This window comes from Carcharhinus amblyrhynchos, chromosome 24 (assembly GCF_965287045.1).
Source record: "Carcharhinus amblyrhynchos chromosome 24, sCarAmb.v2.hapA, whole genome shotgun sequence".
Classification (NCBI taxonomy): Eukaryota; Metazoa; Chordata; class Chondrichthyes; order Carcharhiniformes; family Carcharhinidae; genus Carcharhinus; species Carcharhinus amblyrhynchos.
The window spans coordinates 24,871,719-24,892,827 of NC_137347.1; the positions used below are offsets into that span (position 1 = coordinate 24,871,719).

The following is a 21,109-nucleotide window of genomic DNA, read 5'->3' on the forward strand; positions in this document are numbered from 1 at the left end:
GCGTAGTGTCTCCCTCTCGCCCTCTGTTTCTCCCCGACAAGCTGACGTCTCCAAGTGTCTCCTCCCCTTTACCTCCCGTCTATTGGGTTATCCCTGATGATTGACAGGGGCCAGGTCGTGGTATCGGTTGGCGGACCGGCCTGTCAATCAACTTTGGCAGTCTCCGATTGGCCAAGCGCCCATGTTAATCACAGTGAGCAAGGCAGACAGGATCCGCCCCCCGCGGCTCCCCCTCCCCCCTCCTCCCTCTCCGCCAGCCCAGAGCCCAGAGAAAAAAAATATTGGCTTGGACCGAAAGGGGTTGGTTTCATTTGATTTAATTCTTTGTTTGAAAGGGAGAAGAAAACGGATGGCGAGCGAGAGGAGGGGGGGCCGGGGAGGTGGGAAATATTCTCTTCAGGATCTGAAAAACGTTCCAAATTAATTATTTTTTTTCCTCCTTCCCCCCCCACCCCCCCAATTTTTATGTGAAAATTTTATTTTTTTTGTTTAAAAAAATAAAGAGGAAAGTGTATTTGAAGGAGGGAAAGGCAGCGAAGGACAATGAAGAGGCGCAATGCTGATTGCAGCAAGATCAGGAGGCCGTTAAAACGGAACAGGATCACCGAGGGGATATACGGCAGGTAAGGGAGAGAGAGAGAAAAATATAAACACCCCACCAAGTGCAAACCCTCCACCGACGATTGTTATTTCGGGAGGAGCCACTACTCTGCTCCTGTACCTTTTGAGGAGCGGGCAGGGGGTGGGGGGGCTTGGGAGAAGCGTTTGGCGGCTCTGTCTCTGGGTGTGTTTCCTCTGGACTAGGCCGCACAGATGCCTGGGACTCGCGTAATAAAGAGGGGGGGACGAGTGGGGAGGGTGAGGGACATGTGGGGAAGCAGCATTATGTTCTTGTGTGGGCTTGGGGGAGCAGCGTTATGTTCTTATACCTTCCCCGAGGTATTCTGGAAACATCTCTTTTTTTATTTCTGTGGTTTCTTTTTCTGGAAACATCCCTTTTTATTTATTTTGTGAAATATACACAATAAAGCGTGTGTGTGTGTGAACTGAGGACTTAACAGCCGTGTGTGTCTCTGCCTCTTGTGCTTGTTCTTCTTGCCAGTGACATTGTGATCAAGAGCAGAGTGAGGTTACTGCTGCTCTCCCTCTCTTTCTGAGACTTCACTCAGAGCTGTCATAACATGGTCCCTGGCTTGACCTGCCAGCTGAAATTTTGATGCACCCCCTCAACTGAATTGTGGATTTTTTTCTCTTTTTTTATAAGTTTATATGCTGAATAATTTTTGGAGTTGGAATTTACTGTGCTCAATTTTGGACAATTATATGCACTATTTCAGTTTTTTTTAAAGAAAGTACTTCACCTTGGCACTTATTCTTATGGAATGTTCACAACTGTGATTTTTTTTTCCTTTGTTAGTTATTCCAGTAGATAAGTCCCAGAATCCTCCAACTTTTATTGATGCTGTCTGTTTCTACCGTAGATAATATTTAATACCATTTTGTACATATATCTTTGTTTTGTAGAGGGCAGGCCTATGTTATTTGGTATAGTTATCAGTGTTGAACACCGTAACTTTCTAGAATTTTATTCTTTTGTCAGTGTAAAATGTGTTGTTTTAATGTCTTCATTTTCCTTTTGGAATGTAAATTGTACCATGAAATCAATTTATTCTTTCTCCCATTCTCACATTATACTTTGTTCAAAAATTGTAAAATTGGGATTACCTAGCAATGCTGGGAATTAGAAATCCTGATTCTCCTTTATTATGAAAATGATTATTTACAGCCAAACATTTATATGTGACACAACTACAGTGATGCAAGTCTATTACTGAACTTAACTTTTTTTGAGTTACTATTAGGTGGAGGGACACGTTGCAGCTGATTTGTACACAACAGACTATCACAAGCAGTAGTCAAGTGAATGACTTTTTTTGGGGGCTGGGGGGACACTGGTTGAGGGAGAAATGTTGGCCTGAACACCTGAAGAATTCTCCTGTTCATATAGTACCATAGGCTTTTTTATGCACACATGATGATGTCTGGTTGGAAACATGGCACTTCTGGTAGTGTAGCACTCCCACAGTATTGCATTCGAGTCTCATTTTGGATTAAATACTCAAACCTCTGGAGTGTGGCATGAACCCATAGCCTTCTTGACTCTAAGATTTGTATTACTGACAAAGGTGACACTTAGTGTCCTTGAAACTCTGACCTGCACTTTTAAGGTAAGAGTTGAGAGAGGCTGTTGTCAACATATGAGATCTTTCAACTGATATCTTAATTGTATTTTTGCAGTTCTTAAATATTGATATTACATATGTGGATGTTAATAGTTAAGCCTTTAAAATCTAAGTGGGTTCTTTGAACAGCTGATTGGCAATAGTGTAAAGTTATTGTAATTTATGGTTAATGGTGCTGATGATTTGATATCATCTAAGAGATTGGGTTCCCGTTGGAAGCAATGTTACAAGTCACGTTCTGTGAACAAGAAACAAGTTTTATTCGGGCGAAATTAGAAACTTCAGCAATGTATTGAAGTGGAAAGGATAAACTAAAGTTCATACTGCCTTTAGTGTCCCAGCTGTAATGTGGCGACTGCAGCAGGCGACGGTGTAGAGGGACCTCGGGGTCCTTGTGCACGAGTCGCAAAAACCCAGCCTGCAGGTGCAGCAGGTGGTCAGGAAGGCGAATGGGATGCTGGCCTTCATAGCGAGGGGGATTGAATATAAAAGTAGGGAGGTCTTGCTGCAGCTGTATAGGGCATTGGTGAGGCCGCAGCTGGAGTACTGTGTGCAGTTTTTGTCGCCGCACTTACGCCAGGATATTTTGGCCTTGGAGGGAGTGCAGAGGAGGTTTACTAGGCTGATACCGGAGTTGAGGGGGTTGAGCTATGAGGAGAGGCTGAATAAACTGGGCTTGTACTCGTTAGAGTTTAGAAGAACGAGGGGAGATCTCATTGAGACGTATAAGATGATGAATGGGATGGATAGGATAGAGGTGGAGAGACTCTTCCGGCTCAAAAAAGACACTAGGACTAGGGGGCACAGCCTCAAAATAAAGGGGGGGCGGTTTAGAATGGAGTTGAGGAGGAACTTCTTCACTCAAAGGGTGGTGAATCTCTGGAATTCTCTGCCCGTTGAAGTGGTGGAGGCTACCTCGCTAAATATTTTTAAGACGTGGGTTGATGGGTTTTTGATAAGAGGGGGGATTAAGGGTTATGGGGAGAGGGTGGGAATGTGGAACTGAGCCACGACAGATCAGCCATGATCTTATTGAATGGCGGGGCAGGCTCGAAGGGCTAGATGGCCTACTCCTGCTCCTATTTCTTATGTTCTTATGACTAGGGAATTTTCACAGTAACTTCATTGCAGTGTAAGCCTAGTTGTGACTAATAAATAAACTTTTTGATGCTTGAACATATCAGTGCAGATTTAGGACAGAAGAGACTGAAGTTTGATGACTTGCAATTCAGTTAGTTCCAATGTAGTTAAAGCTAGAAGTGACAGTTTGCATATCTTTTCCATGTAATTAATTGGTAGCCTAGTCCATTATATAGCAAACATATTGCAAACTGGGACAGAAATGTTATGTCAGGCTAGTGTAAAAATAAATTGAATCAGCTTTATAGTAGCCCTTCTCTTCCTCGCTCTGAATTTTAGAAGACAATTTTTTTTTAACTGCATTCTAGTGCTTGGATGTGAAGCCACTAGGTGCTGGAAGTCCTGAACTTGCTGACACCTAACAATAGCATCACAGCAGAACATTAAATTGGTGTGTGAAAGCACCTTTGAATTCATCAGCAGTAGAATTGTGGAAGCTTGACTATTTATTTCATTGATAGCAAGTGCATGTAGAAGGTTTGACCAAAAAAACTTCACAATGGTAGTGATGAATAATACTGAGATTCTTGTGATTGTAGTGAATAATATTCACGTAAGATTAATTTATGGGTTGCCTGAGAAAGTTGCAATGAAACAAATACAAAGTTGGTGTTGACTTAAAGGAAGCTTGAATCTAGTTTTCTTACTGGCAGTATGGTGGCACAAGGGTTGCTAGTGTTGCCTCAGTGCCAGGAGCCTGGGTTCAACCAGGTTCAATTCTAGCTTTGGGCGACTGTGGAGTTTACACACTCTGCCCATGTCTGTGTGCTCCGGTTTTCTCCCACAGTCGAATAAGATGTGCAGTTAGGTGAATTGGCCATCATCAAAGTGCAGTGTTGCAGGATTATGGGTTAAGGCAGTGGATTGGAACCTAGATAGGGTGCTCCTCCAGAGAGTTGGTGCAGACTCAATGGGCTGAATAGCTGCTTCTGCACTGAAGGGATTCTAAAGCATGCAGATACAGAAGGCTTTTTGGTACTGCACTAACGTTGAAGTGATTAACTGTTTAAAATCTACACTGCTGTGATTACACCATGATGTTATTGTCCATAGTAATGCAATGTAAATTGGTTTTAAGTCTTTAAAATTCAAACTCTGTGGCATGCTTTGAATTGCAAATTCACCTGCTAACAGTATCCATGTGGTGGCAAATACAAAGATGCTAGCTTGTCAGTTCTCATTGTAAAATTCTTGGTTAAGATATTTAAAGGTTGTAACCTATCATTGGCATGCCATGATTTTGAGAGCCATACCTGGGATCCCCACATAGGGAGACACACCAGGTTATTTTAGTTCTTTGTTTTTGCTTATTCGTGTGCATGGAGAAAAGAAAATTGTTCATTCCATCCAATTTACAGCGTCATTCAACACTGTTGCAGGTCATTCATTTTCCTCCAGGAATGGCACAGAGTTCATATCACTATGCTGTATTGAATCTTGGTTGATAGTTAGCCTTTTCAACTTCAGTGTAAACATATGTTGAAACCTTTAACTTGTTAAGCTCAGGCTGGGATGAATTTAAATCATTTAAGCTGTAATTTTGTGCATGTTATTAAACTATAAATTTTATTAAAAAATGCATGAAAAAAATCTGGTCTACAGGTTTTTATGGTTTATTTGACATGTAGAATAGAATAGAATAGTTAGTGCTTGTTCATTTGGTCCAGTTAGACATGTTCAGACAGATAGTGAGATGCCTTTTTTTGCATGTAATGCAAACCGTCGGAAAAAATATGGATGGTGCTGGACCTTGCTGGAAAAAGCCATATTAACTATGCATGCTGTTATTAATAAGCAAATAGATCAACAAGTTTGGGAATTAAGAGGTAAATCATGAAATGTACCTTTGCACAAACAGCGTCTTGCCATTGACTTCCATTACTTTGTAGCACTTGCTGGATTTGCACATTCATTTTCCTTTTAAACTTGTTGTTGAAAGTTGGAGAAGGAGTATAAGTATCTTTTAACAATTGATAATTGTCAATAGAATGCCAGTCTACCTCACTGGAGAAGAGAAGGAAAAATCTGAACTGCTCCTCCATGTAGTTAATTGTTAGAGATGTGAAAGTAATTTTTATATCTATTTCCCTTTCAAACTTTTTGTTCTCTTTGTCAATCCACCTCTTTCCCTCTTTCATTACCTGATTTCATTATCTAATTCGCTCTCCTCTCATCCTATTTCTTTCACGTCCTTAAATATCCTTGGTAATGAAAGATACTGATGGACCTGCCTTTCACGATGATCCAGTTTGTTTCATTGCCCTTGCCTGCTGCTGTAAGGAAGTTACAGTGCAAAATGTTACTGTGTTGTAAAGTGCAAGAGGCAGTTTACTAGGATACACAATGAGATGCCCTCATCCAGCAAGACTGGGCCCATAGATATATGTTGGAAGTTTACCATCCTGCCCACTGCAGAATTGGAGGGGGCGAGGGATAAGAACATAAGAACATAAGAAATAGGAGCAGAAGTAGGCCATCTAGCCTTTCGAGCCTGCCCCGCCATTCAATAAGATCATGGCTGATCTGTCGCTGCTCAGTTCCACTTTCCCGCTTTCTCCCCATAACCCTTAATCCCCTCTCTTATCAAAAACCCATCAACCCGCGTCTTAAAAATATTTAGCGAGGCAGCCTCCACCACTTCAACGGGCAGAGAATTCCAGAGATTCACCACCCTTTGAGTGAAGAAGTTCCTCCTCAACTCCGTTCTAAACCGCCCCCCTTTTATCTTGAGGCTGTGCCCCCTAGTCCTACTGTCCTTTCTGAGTGGGAAGAGTCTCTCCACCTCTATCCTATCCATCCCATTCATCATCTTATACGTCTCAATGAGATCCCCCCTCATTCTTCTAAACTCTAACGAGTACAAGCCCAGTTTATTCAGCCTCTCCTCATAGCTCAACCCCCTCAACTCCGGTATCAGCCTAGTAAACCTCCTCTGCACTCCCTCCAAGGCCAAAATATCTTTGCGCAGGTACGGCGCCCAAAACTGCACACAGTACTCCAGCTGCGGCCTCACCAATGCCCTATACAGCTGCAGCAAGACCTCCCTACTTTTATATTCAATCCCCCTCGCTATGAAGGCCAGCATCCCATTCGCCTTCCTGACCACCTGCTGCACCTGCAAGCTGGGTTTTTGCGACTCATGCACAAGGATCCCGAGGTCCCTCTGCACTGTCGCCTGCTGCAGTTTTTCGCCCCGTAAGTAAAAGTCCTTCCTACCATAGTGGACCACCTCACACTTGCCAACATTAAATTCCATTTGCCATTTCCTGGCCCATTCGCCCAGCCTATCTAGATCCTTCTGCAGACTCTCCACACCTTCCGCACAATTTGCCGTTCCCCCAATCAGCAAATTTCGACACCCTACACTCGGTTCCCTCCTCCAGATCATCTATATAAATGGTAAAAAGCTGAGGCCCCAGCACCGACCCCTGGGGCACTCCACTAGTCACCATCCGCCAATCCGAATAGCACCTGTTGACCCCCACTCTCTGCCTCCTATTTGACAACCAATCCTCTATCCACGCTAACACCCTACCCCCAACTCCATGTCCCTCGATCTTCTGCAATAACCTCTTGTGAGGTACTTTGTCAAACGCCTTCTGAAAATCTAGAAGGACCACATATTGATGGATATTGATGGATATTGGAAATCTCCATTGACCTCGGGCAGGATCTTAATGGTTTTGGAGTGAGCAAAGCTGTAAAATCCACCCATAGTTTCTCCATAGTAGAATGGTTCCAAGATATTAGGCCTTGCATTAGAGTGTATTGCAAGGTTTTTTTAAGAAAAAGCTTTATAATCTTCCGTCAATGTTTTTTCTTTCACTTTTACCTGTTACAAATCTATTTTTTTTCAAATCCAGCATGTCCTCATGCAGGTTTCAATAAAATCTGGATTTTTAAAAATTCTTATTTACTTACATGCAAGCAACTAGTCAGTGATTATTGATCCCATTATTAAATCTGTTGAACTTCTTGCAGTGGCAGCTGGTACAAAGATATCAATTGTAGTTTATTGGTTAAAGAACCAGAGGGAAGATGAGGAAGAATTCTTTTACACAATGATTTGTTATGGCTTGGAATGTAGTGACCGAATGGTTAACCTGCCAACTTTTTTCCCTTTTATGGGGCAAGAACCAGCAGTGGAATAGTTTTTCAGGGACATAATGGGCTGAAAAGCTTCCTGTGAGATAGCATGTTAATGTTATAATTGTGTTTTGTGTTTTTCAAAATGTTTTTATTGAATATTTTCATTTTACCAAATAATGCAACAAACCTGAAATCCAGGACAGCAGAGAATAATCACCATTCCACACATATTTGCAGAAAAGACTGGCAAATATCATAACAATAGGTTTGGATTATCAATTACAATTCATTTTGGTTGATGCCTCCATTCACACGTGTAATGCAAGGATATTATAAAGAGTGGGGGATAAAAGGATAAAGCATGAGCACCTAGCACAATGGTGCACTCCCAAGTCCACAGGATTATAAGGATGAAGCTACGTATCATAAGGGAGGCCCTGTGAGCTCAAATACAACAATTGAAGGCTAAAACAGAACCCCAAAACCTTCAAACAATGAAAGGATACCCTAAAGAGGGGAACATCAGGATACGGCCCCAAACTTGATTTTGTGTGACGTTGTACACGCTGCCCACTGCCCAAAATTTGGGGTGGCGTGGTGGCACAGTGGTTAGCATTGCTGCCTCACAGTTTCAGGGAACTGGGTTCAATCTGGTTTCAGATCGCTGTCTGTGTGGAGTTTGCACATTTTCCCAGTGTCTGTGTGTGTTTCCTCCGGGTGCAGCAGTTTTCCCCCCTCAGTCCAAAGATGTGTGGGTTAGGTGGCTTGGCCATGATAAATTGACCCTAGTGTTAGGGGAATTAGCATTGTAAATATGTGGGGGTATGGGAATAGGGCCTGAGTGGGATTGTGGTCAGTGCAGCCTCGATGGACTGAATGACCTCCTGCACTGTAGGGATTCTATTCTCAGCTAATACAGGATAATGGGAACAGAGTGATACGGCCTTGCTGGAAGAATGCAGATGAAAGAAAGTCCAGGTATCTAAACTCAGCTTCAGGCCCCACAGATAATAGGATACCTTCCATTAGGAGTGTAGTCTCCACACCATCCAAATATGAATTTTTAAAAAAGCTGACATCCTCAAGCCAAGAACTCTTGCACTATGCTTGGGCTTACAACAAAACAATTGTCAAGACATCCACAAATGGGAAGATACAATCCTCCTCCCCAACGAGATGGCAAAATCTCTGTAGGACTAAATATAATCAGTCTGGGGCCCATATCATTTACCCAGATAATGAAAGGAAATCTTGGATAAAGAGGAACATTGGGCTAAAACTGTAGATGAAAGACATGACTTGACAGCGTATGTTCTTGCATGAGCTACATAACCTCATAAGAGAAATACAGGAAACCAACCCAAGAGAGGCTAGACAACCAAGGATTCCCCAAATGCACTTGGGCCATGTGCCAGTAAATATGTTCCTTAACTCCAGGTATGCCAGAGGTGCCAACGACAATATAACTATCTTTTCCAGGATACATGATCTATCTGTACCTTCACAGGAGACCAACAAGAATTCTTTAACTCCAGAATACCAAGAAGAAAAGAAAAGCTTGACACCGGTAGCTCTAAAGGGGGTTTTCCTCACTACTGAGGGCTTATAATGCCATACCCACCACCTCTATACCAAACCACTAGCCCACTACCCAGCTGTGGTGCTATTCATTATCCATCATCAAAGGATACACTATAATGTAACTTCATTATAAATGCCAGGATTAAAATATAAAAAGTGGATAAATTACATATCGCACAACTGTAATGCCATACGACCATCCCAACGTGCTTCCCAATAGAGTGATGGTGATCCCTTATCAACCCACAAGCAAAGGAATATCACCACATTACAAACACAGGGCCCTAAGATTTGAATTTGACACAGGGCTAGAAACAGGATTAGCAAGGAGGCAATGGCATAGTGGTGTGGTTGCTGGGCTAGTAATCCAGAGACCATGGGTAATGCTACGGAGACCTGAGATCGAATCCCACCAAGGCAGATAGTGAAATATGAATTCAATAAAAGTCTGAAATTTAAAATTGTTGTAAAAACCCATTTGGTTCAACAAATGTTCTTTAGGGAAGGAAATCTGCCATCCTTATCTAGTCAGATCTACATGTCACTCCAGGTCTACAGTAATGTAACTCTTAACTGTCCTCAGGGCTCGGTAATAAATGCTGGCCCAGCCAACAGCACCCACATCCCATGAGAAAATAAATAAAAAGAAAGACCCTCTTAGCCACCCAGCTCTCCCGATACCACATGGAAAGACCAAGATTGAATGTAAACAGTTGCACGTTTTAAACTAAGGTCTCCCTTATTCTGCCTGCCATCAGAGCTTACCAGTCAGTGGGTGAAGTCCATTATAAATAAATGGATATGCATGGCTTTCAAAAGATAACGGGCGACAAGTGCCTCAGTGCTCATATATCAAACATCTTTGTCAGGATGAAAGACAGCATCACAAATTCAGGATTATAATCATAAGGGGTGTCATTCAGGAGTAATGATGAACTGCAGGATAGTATAGCCATCCACAGATGTTAAAGGCAAAGCCTTAATTATTGAGCAGTATTCAGGATTCATACATAGTTTGACCAAGGTGTGTATACCTCTTTTGTGTTGTCACTCAGAAGCCCCAGCAGAGACACCTAGGCCTTCTGGAACGTGGCACGGTCTCATTGCATCCGGCCACCTCCGGCTCTACTCAGTGAACACAGAGGTCAAGACAACGCAAGACTAAAGTCCATAATCAACCCCAGATGTCAAAGGCGTGATAGAGTATGCCTTTTTGAACTTGAAATATCCAGCCTTCAAATAGAGATTGAAAGCATGGCAGCCACTTCTCAAATTCAGCTGGGAATTTGTTCTCCGCTCCCCTCAGGAGATTGGGTGCAGTAATGCCTCTTCTCCCTGAATTAAACAGGATCTTTGATGTACCATATAGCAGCATTTCCAAGGACTGATGGTGTGCCTCCACCAAGGAAACTGTTCTCTCAGCTGAAAGGATTTTTTCTTCTGCTTCATCCATTTTTTTTGGATATCTTGCAGCTCATCTACGCGAATACCAATGATTTGTGCCGAAGACCAAGACTGTTGTCCACAACTTTACTCAATGACAGTCATCATCCCGATGTCTACAACTTAGTGTGAGCCCGCTCACCAGCTAAACTGCCACTGAACAAGACCCAATCCCGGCAGTCTCCCATTGCCTTGACCAAATGAGAATATTCTCGACTTGGCTCCCTGTCACCATAACTTCCAGGAACATAACAGAGTACACACTCCAGGATTGGATAATTATGGGTTGTGTAGTGTCAGAGCTTGTGAAAAAGCAGCCATTTCCACCCTTGCATCATATTTTCCCTCCTTTTCTTTGTATTTTTGTAAGGAGATATGATGAGCTTGTTCTACCACAGTTTTTATTGTTTCTTATCTCCATTTTCAGTATGACCTGGAGTCCTAATTTAGTTCTCTTACAATTTGATCACTAATGCTGAGTCCACACATTAACTCCAACTGTTGTCTTGTCATGTTACAGTTGTTGCTGCAGTCTGTATACTGTGTCATATAGAATTAATATTTTGCTTCCTGTCCTACTTGAAATGCAATTTTGTTTTCTGGGCATCTATATTTTATGTTTTGTGCATGGAGTTATGTCTTGAAACTAAATTTATTTTAATTTATTTGGTGGAATAGAATGATATGGTAAAACCAAAGCAAAACACTGCGGATGCTGGAAATCTGAAATAAAAACAAAATGTTGGAATTATTCAGCAGATCAGGCAGCATCTGTAGAGAGAGAAACAGACCTAACGTTTCAGGTTGGTGAGCCTTCGTGAGAACTGAGCTGTCAGATCTGACTTTGCCCAGCATTTTTGTTCAAATTTCTGGTATCTACAATACTTTGCTGTTTAATTATGTAGCGACCCTGATTACCAGTGACAGAAATGTCCTTTTAGTATTTGTGTGAATATTCCCTTTATAGGGTATAGTTATTTTGTTTACTATTCACTATTGTCACTTGGGGTGTGTACAATATTTCCAATGTTAATATCACACTTCAGATTAATATCTTTTTAATGTTTTGTAAAATGCTCTTCTGTAGTCCCTGTCCGTATTTCTATTGTGTTTTCTAGAAATAATACATTGTTTCTACAGCAATATGTTTTGAGATATTTTGTGAATTGTGTTGTGGATGGATGTTAATTATTAACATCGCACTGTGATGTAAGGCACTTAAATTAATTTATAGAAACTGTTTGGTAGGAATCTTATGACAAACAAAACAGTTCAGTTTATTCATTTACTCTTTTATAAAAGACTATTTTATCTTGCTCGTTATTATAAACCAAAAAGCAGTAGCTAAAGAGTAGATTTAACATTTTCAAAAGATAAAGCAAAGGAAAAGGTTGTCCCAGCACTTCCTGTGACCATTTTGATACTGCAGGTGCATCAAAAAGATTTGCTGATTTGTAAATACGCTGAAATGGCCACCCTTGCAAACAAAATACAATATTTATGGCATTTTTAAACAGTTTCCACATCTGCAAAGTTTCATCAAACATATTATCATCCTTTATCTAGTGGAATGAATAGTTGAACTGCTAGGGAGGCTTCTGTTGTGGCTAAACTCTAAACTTTGGGCAGAAAATATAAAGCTATAGGGATAAGGGACATAAGCCCAGCCAGTTCAGCTGAACTGAGACCCAATATCCTGCTTTACAAATGCAATCCAGAATCTGATGTACAGTTTATTCTCTGAATACCAATATTTTTCTCAGAGGCCTACAGTTTAAAAAGTATTGTTTTGATTTGAGAACAACACTTCCAGCTTTTGAAATTTCAGTGCCCACTGTTCCTTACTGTTTTCTGGCTTTTCTCTTCTGACCCTATCTCTTAAGATGAAGTTCTCTCGTACCTCATGGAGTAGTTTTTCATTTATAAGCCTAGTGAGTGCAAGTAGATATTTCAACTATGGAGAAGCATTACAGCTGATCCAATCCTCTCTCCATCATTAGATTCAACTATCCCATTACCTTAGCTGCCAATCTTTATCCAATTTCATTCACTTTGTGATTTTTCAGCAGCTAAGTGAACTATATGCAATGACTGCATTGGCCCCAACAACAACATTGCTGTAAATGTGTATATCTGTGAACAAGATAAAGCTAACTCCTAGTCATGACAACTGATACTGTTCCATCCACAAAAAGCAAAGCAAGTCAAAATGGGAGGAGACTGGTCAATTACTCCCTTATCAGAGTTATGGCAGGAGCTGTCAAGGATATCTACCTCACCAGAAATTTGGACAGAAATGCTCAGTTCTGCCTCCGAATTTTGACATGGCTTTGCTTGAAGAATAGAAATCAGCTGAAGGTTGGAGAGGAGGGTTGAGGGGCATTTGATTGTGGCATGAAGGAGCTGTAGCAAAACTAATATAAAGTAGGGGGATCCTACCTGGGTGCATGCTGTGTTTGGTGGTCAATCCAGATGACCATTGCTAGACTTCTTTAGTTTCCTGACATCAACTGTTTTTAACTCCTTCCTTAATGACTTCCCTGTTAGAAGGTCAGATGGGTATTGTTTGGTTACAGTTTGAGTTTGGCCCTATAATGAAATAATCCATTCCAATACACATTAGAATCTTGTCAAAATCAAAGAAAAGTTGAAAATTTATGATTATAGAAAAAGATGATTTGACCACTCTTGCCTGTGCTGGCTGAGCAAGAGCTACCTAACCCATTTTCTGGCTCTCAAGGACAGCAGTGTGACAAGTTATTTTTGGGCCATGTAGTACCTGGCAATTGCTTTCCTTGTATAAAAACATCCAATTAACCCCCCAACCTTGAACACGCCTTCATTGTTAAGATCCTCACTGGCAAAGTCTTAAAGGGTTTGGGGGAGCAATATTGATGTGGTACATCATTGCCCAGGAGCTAGGCTGAACCAGCCATGTCAACATTGTCACTACAACAGCATGGAGAATGAGTACTATGAGTGTCTCAGTGTCTGTCAAATGAGAAGTGTTAGAGAATTGTGAGAGAATACTGAACATGTAAAAGTATTTAATTAACTTGACCCTATCCAGGACAGTGCAGTCTGCTTGACCGTTGTCTTGGTCCTGAACTCTGATCATCCGCTCTACCACTGTTGTATAGTGGCAACTGAACTAATTATCAACAGGGGTCATTTAAACAGCATATCCCCTACCGCAACCTCCATTACCAAGGAAGACAACAGCAACAAAATCCTGAATACCATCCCAAATTGGATGTAAATCATTCCCTCGTTGTTGGATCACAGTCCTACTAACGCCAACAATGCAAAAACTATATTGGTTCCAGGTTTGAAGAGGCTTGGTAGGCTAGGGCATGAGTTCAAATCCCACCACAACTATAGAGGAATTTAAAATGGATTAATTAGTAAAGATATGGTGAACTGGAGTGAAGGACACAATCGGATCAACCATAATCATATTACACAGTGGAGCAGGCTTCAGGGCGGCATAGTGGTTAGTGATGCTGCCTCACAGCGCCAGAGAGTTGGGTTCGATTCCAGCCTTGGGTGATTGTGTAAACTCCACACAGACATTCTCCCTATGTCTGCGTGGTCTTCTACCAGGTACTTTGGTTGCCTCCCATAGTTCCAATATGTGTAAGTTAGGGGGATTAGTGGGATAAAATGTGTTGGGTTACAGGGAAGTGGGCCTAGATGCTCTGTCCTCGAGTAGAAGCAGATTCAATGGGCAGAATGGCTTCCTTCTGCACTGAAGATCGTGTGTAAAGCTTGCTATCATCAAGAAGGATAGGCAATTTGACAGAGTCAGAATAGAGATTGCTGCAATGTTTCCTTTACAAATACAAAGTGTGTGAACCTTCAAAGATCAGAAAATGATTTATGATCCCCTGCCACCAAATCTGCTGTCACTAGCAGCCAAATAAGCTGTCTTCTCTCAAAAGTTTATTTAAAGTGTATAAAGAGGAAAAAAACTTGCTTAAGAGGGAATAGCAATGTTCTTAAAAAATGCTACCTGTTTATATTATTAAATGTTATTTTACTGATCCAAATTATTTTGCCTCTGGCACCTTTCTTTAATCTCCCTTTGCCATTGACATTCATAAGTTAACTGTTCTGTAATCCTTTGGCTACGAAAATGACAAGTTAAGTTATTCACTCGTTAATGACTCACTCAAGGCTGTGCTGTCACATCCATGAAACATATGGTTGTCCTCAGTATATGCATACAAGAACTTCATTTTGAGCATTTGATTCTGTTGCTCCAAATATTATTGCAGCAACTTCTTTGATCATATTGTTGACTATGCCAACCGTCGCTCTGCTCTGAGTCATTTGTGGGTTCATGTCTCAGTCCAGTGTTTAAGTACAAAAATCAAGACAGTCACAGCAGTGTAGCACTTGTCACTGATGTGATCTTTTGGACAAGATGTAAAACCGAGGACTTGTTTGCCCACTTGGATGGATGTAAAATATCCCATGGCACTACTTTGAAGAAGAACAAGGAAGTTATCCGTGGTGTCCTGACCAATATTGTTCAAGCAACGTCACAAACAGATTATCAGATAATGACAACAGTCATTATCCCATGCTGTTTGGAGGATCCTTCCATGTGCAAAATGGCTGCCACATTCAGAAGTAGTTCCTTGACTATAAAGTGCTCTTGAACATTGAGATCATGAAAAGCGCTATATAAACACACATCTGTTTTTTAAAAAAGTTCAATTGTGAGTACTAAATATCAGTTTAGTCTATTGCAAACATATTCAAGTTCTTTGTGTCATTGCCACATGCATCAGATTGCATTTCAATGCATTCTCTGAGCAAGATTCATCCGGTGCACAAAAAATTGCCTCGTATTAGCTGTCTGTACAGAATTTGATTGGAGGTGTTATCATCTATCCAGTCATGTCCTATCCATAAGCTGAGTCGTGCTTCTATTAGTATTTTCTGTTGTTGTCCACATTTTAACACATGGCAATTGAAAAAGTTGTCCTGTCATTTGATGTGCACAAGGTGGTGCAACTGAAAATTGTCAAGCACTTTGTCATGATAGTAGTTGTAGGACCAGCTTTAAACCATAAGAAGTTGAGACTATAAATGCTGTCATGCCTGTTATCAGCATGAAGATATTATAAGTCTTTAAAACTATGTTTTAAAAGCTACATTTTAAATTGGCGGTTTCCAAACTCCGATCCAGATGCAGCCTGCTGCAGGTCATAGTTTGGAGACCCCTGTTTTAAATGATTAAAAATCAAAATTCCTTTCGAGGGCCACCGGACGTCTTTTGTAGATTAAGAAAATATCTTGTCCCCCAGAAAGAACAAAGAGGATACTGATATTGAATCTATTTGTCAAGCCAAAAGGTAAACAAACCTCATCAACACATTCATTGTTAATGCTGATGTATTTCAAATACAAAGGCCTTTGGCTGACAGAAACCACAGGTGTGAGAACCACTATACCTTATTTGGAAAATGACTCTGCACTTCTTGTGAGGTTAAAGCAGCCATTTATCCTCTCTGCTAAAAAAAATCGCAGAATTCGAGTTGCATGGAAAGCAAGAATTCCATTAGAGTCCGTGGAACAACTGCTTCAGTCAACTAAGTAGCCAAGGTACCGAACAGAAATACCTTGAAAGATTCATCTGTTTCAATTCAAGTTTCTTGGAGAAATCAACCTCCAGACAGAGCAACTACTGGAACCCTGAGAACCTTGCTTTTTTTCAAGACCATCATTCCAGCCAAAGCATCAACTCGACTGTGTTCTCAGCCCCCTACTATATTCCTCATACATCTATGACTGTGTGGCCAAATTCCCCTTCAATTCAATTTTCGAGTTTGCTGATGACACCATCGTAGTGGGTCGGATCTCAAAATGATGAGACACAATACAGGAAGAAAGAATCTGGTGAACTGATGCGGCAACAATAGCCTCTCCCTCAATGTCAACAAAACGAAGGAGATTGTCATTGACTTCAGAAAGCGTAAAGGAGAGCATGCCCCTGTTCAACAGGGACGAAATAGAAAGGATCGCGTGTTTCAAGTTTTTAGATCCAGATCACAAAACACCTGTCCTGGTCCCCCCCATGCTGACGCTATAGTTAAGAAAGCCCACCATGCCTCTACTTTCTCAGAAAACTAAGGAAATTAGGCATGTAATCTACAACACTCAACAACTTTTACAGATACAACCAGAAAGAATGCTTTCTCTGATGTATCACAACTCGATATTGTTCCTGATCTGCCCAGGACTGCAAGAAACTACAAGAAGTCATGAATGTAGCTGAATCCATCACACGAATCAGCCCCCCATCCGTTGACTCTGTCTACACTTCCCGCTGCCTGGGCAAAGCAGCCAGCATAATTAAGGTCCCCATGCACCCCTGACATTCTCCCAACTCCTTCCGTCGGGAAAAATATACAAAAGTCTGAGGTCACGTACCAACCGACTTAAGAATAGCTTCTTCCCTGTGCTGTCAAACTTCTGAATGGACTTACCTCGCATTAAGTTGATCTTTCTCTCTCTATACCCTAGTTATGACTGTAATGCTACATTCTGCACTCTGTCATTTCCTTCTCTATGAATGGCATACTTTGTATAGTGCGCAAGAAACAATACTTTTTACTGTTAATACATGTGACAATAAAATCAGCTAACAACCATCAGGCCTTAGCAAAATAAAGACTGAATTAAATTTTATTTTTGATTGTTGCCTTCCTTGTCTAATTTACATGGGTGCTAGTGTCATTGATTTGCAAGTTTTTCATTAACCTTCGGGACAAGTGTGTGAGAATTCTTTTTTGAAATCCTTCATTTTCAAATATATATATAAACTTGCAGCTGGTTAATTAAAATTTAATCACTCACGCAGTTTAAGAAAATATATACATCCATGCACAAATATAGATCATAGACACAGCAAAAGAAAACCCCTGATCTCCAGTTTTACTGTTCGCCAGGAGTTAACTGTCTAAAGCTGTAATTCTTCAACCAGTGCAACAATTTGTTTCCCATTCAGATGCAGATTTGCTGCACAGCTTCAAATATTCTTTCCTCCCTCTGCAGTCACTTGGCTCTTATCTGTGGATACTTCGTAAACGGAAATTGAAACTGTGCTTTTGACATTATTCAAAACCACGTCGTAATCATATAGGCTAACTGGCCCCGAGCTTCAAGTATATATTCTTCAATAACCAGAAGTTTGTGAATGACCTTACTAATCTTGTCTTGGTTCCTTTAGAACTGTATTCCGAACTTTTGTAATACTGTCTATGTTCCATCGGTTAAATATCCTGAGCAAGTTCTGTGATGTAATTTCTTAATGATTTAACAGCTTTGTCAATTTTAATTTAGTTTAAGCATTTTAATGCTTATTCCTTGGCTTTTCATAGTGATATCTGGTTGTTTCTGTATGAGGTACTAGGATTGGTTTAATAAAACTGCAAGGTGGCACAGTGGTTAGGATTGCTGCTTCAGAGCTCCAGGGACTTGGGTTTGATTCCCTGCTTGGGTCACTGTGTGGACTTTGCACGTTCTCCCCTCGTATGTGTAGGTTTCCTCCGGGTGCTCTGATTTCCTTCCATAGTCCAAAGATGTGTGGGTTAGGTGGATTGGCCGTGCTAAATTGCTCATAATGTCTGGGGATGTGTAGGTTAGAAGGATTAGCAGGGTAAATGTGTGGGTTGTGGGGATAGGGCCTGGGGTGGGATTGTTAATGCAGACTCAGTCAACTGAATGGTCTCCTTCTGCGCTGTAGGTTTTTATGATTTCTGTGATAAAAGCTTCTTCATTTTGTTTCAATTTAAAGCTCATGATGATGTCTGCATCTTAATGAGTGTTAGATTAAATGATCTTGTCAGTCTCAACATCAGTTTTCTCCTATTCAGGTATCTTTTTGGTAGTTTTATGACTGATTTTTGTTGCTTAGCTTAATTTTGGACTTTGGGTCTTTTTGATCACAAACCATTCTGTTGGTTTAGGTTTTGCATTTTGTTGAAGAAATTAGGCTTAATTATGTGATGTTCAGGCTAATGTGGTCTGTCTATCTTGTTACTGAATTATGACCTAGTCAATAAGATGCTAGCGTTGAGGATATAAAGCATCTATCAGTAACAGATTTGTGAAAGATTGTTAAGAGAGATTTGTATTCTGCATAATTTTCTGAGTAATGAATGTTTATTATTTTTGTATCTTAAAATGTAATCAGTGGCTCCACACTAGGTGGTAATTGTTAACGTTAATGTTAATTTTGCTCCTTGATGTCACCCTTGACAAGTTCGTTTTCAGGAGTTTTTGCAACAGTGCTGTAATAGTCACCTGTAGAACTGACCCTTCATACCCTTTCTGATTGTGCATAATCTTTGATCTGGAGTTATTAATGTTTTATCTAACTACAATTTTGACTGACTTGTAAGCTGTGATATGCTAGCAGGACTAATATTTAGGGTAAATTTTCTCGCACCTGTGTAAAATGAGCACTATGATTCTGTGGTGGAGCTTCTCAACCATCTTAGGTGCTGTTTTATTTCAATGCCAGCTCCACGTTTCCAGCTATACACTTGACATGACTACATCTTGGACTTTGCCACTAGCTCATCAGCATGGGAATTTGTTTTCCTTAAATAGCCTGCCTATGAGTAGATTTAAATGGGAAAGATTCGTACTGGGTCATATCACAACAAATCAGCTGGTGAACATTAGGATGTTTTTTTTTCAGTCAATAGGTATTCAAGTGCTTGCCTTAAGATCATTTGAAATTACCAATTTTATTGGCCAAGAGCATATTTGCTGTCTCCAGTATTACCCTGCATTTACCCTGCACATTGTCATTGCCCTTTCAACTGTTGAACATAACTGATCTCTCATGGCAGTTATAATGCTACTGGAATTTCTCACTACCAGTTATGCTCCAAGATTATGTTTGGTTGTCTGAGCTGGTTGATTGCTAACAGATGGCAAAAAAACATTTTCCAATGTCTTGGGGTTGCAAGTGAACTCTGAATCTTCCAAGAACCAGAGCTAACAGTCATTCCTGATGTGCCTCCAGGAACCTGTACTCAAAACTAATTTTTTGTGTAATGTTATAAATAACTTTATCGAGCTTAGGGGAGGTTTTATGAAGTGCAATGACTATCATAATGTGGGACATGTCAACTTCTAATTTGCACAGACCTGGGACCCCCAAATGGCAGAGAGGAAAATTATTCAGTAACCATATTAATGTTGGTTGAAGGAACTTGAGAATTTACCCTTGAGTTTACATTGCATGAATTTCAGGTGTGCCTTTTACTCCAGGGATGAACTGTGTGTCCTGCGCTGTTCTGTGGCACATCCTGTCTGAGTGGAAAAAAAATCCCATGTTTGGCTCTTAAGAGGATAAAACCATTTTCTTCACTCCTGGGAAATGCTTCACCTCCAAGATCTTTTTAATTGTGCATTGAGTTGTGCTGATCAGATTTGAAATCTCAATGCTTGCATCATGCTTTTCCCCAATAGTTAAGCAAATGACATATCAAATTAGAGTGAAATGCTCCAGCATTTAAAATGACAAACTGAATTCTAAAGTGTTTTTAGGAGGTTTGTGTGTGCAATATTTTATTCTCTACAGCATTGCATTTAAAATGAACATGTAATACACCTTGCGCTCTATATGAATTGGGCAAAATATATAGTCGTTCAATTAGAGATTTTGTCTGTGCACTTTTCTCCTTGCTCTTTGGGATATCAAGGAGACCTGAGGGAGGAAGGAAGGGCAGTGAAACAGCAGAAAGAGTTAAAAAAATGCAGTTTGCTCTCACTGCTATTTAGCCTCTCAGCTCTTTCTTGCTACTCTCCCCCACTCTGTCTTTGCTGTTCCTAACCCCCACTTTCTATCTCTGTCTCTCTGTCTCTCTGTCTCTCTGTCTCTCTGTCTCTCTGTCTCTCTGTCTCTCTGTCTCTCTGTCTCTCTGTCTCTCTGTCTCTCTGTCTGTCTCTCTGTCTGTCTCTCTGTCTGTCTGTCTGTCTGTCTGTCTCTCTGTCTGTCTGTCTGTCTCTCTGTCTGTCTGTCTGTCTGTCTGTCTGTCTCTCTGTCTGTCTGTCTGTCTGTCTGTCTCTCTGTCTCTCTCTCTGTCTGTCTGTCTCTCTGTCTCTCTCTCTGTCTGTCTGTCTCTCTGTCTCTCTCTCTGTCTGTCTGTCTCTCTCTCTAGCTCCCCTGCTCCCCCCCCCCCCCTCCCTACCACACAACCGTCTGTGTTCAAATTAGACTATGAGTAATTACATTGGAAGCATAATTGATGTAGTGGAATGTTGTTTCCTGCTCTTTTGCCAGTTGTTGAGAAGGATTTCGAAAAGGGAACCACCCTTTGAACGACATCTCTAGTAAAAGTGAATTTTGCATGCCTCTGTTACAGCTGTCATTGCCATAAAATGGCAGCTACCATACTTGTGAATGCAGTATGTTTAGCAGAGATCTTGTTAAAAAAGTGCTACAATAAGAACATAAGAAATAAGAGCAGGAGTAGGCCATCTAGCCCTTCGAGCATGCTCTGCCATTCAGTAAGATCATGGCTGATCTGAAGTGGATCAGTTCCACTTTCCCGCTTTCTCCCTGTAACCCTTAATTCCTTTGTCTG

At 40.9% G+C, this 21,109-nt stretch overlaps 1 protein-coding gene across 2 annotated transcripts in view; it reads left to right on the plus strand.

The window, feature by feature from the left end:
* Window positions 1-284: 284 nt before the first annotated feature.
* The window catches only part of maco1b (macoilin 1b), a 104,206-nt gene continuing 83,381 nt past the window's right edge, over window positions 285-21,109 (plus strand). Inside the window, exons 1-2 of one of the 2 annotated variants that reach the window (XM_080211117.1) lie at window positions 285-300; window positions 504-623. In XM_080211117.1, coding sequence (XP_080067243.1) covers window positions 544-623 — 80 coding nt within the window. In that variant the 5' untranslated portion in view covers window positions 285-300; window positions 504-543. Of the gene's footprint in view, window positions 301-324; window positions 624-21,109 lie in introns of those variants that run through there. The other variant, XM_080211115.1, reaches the window with a different exon arrangement.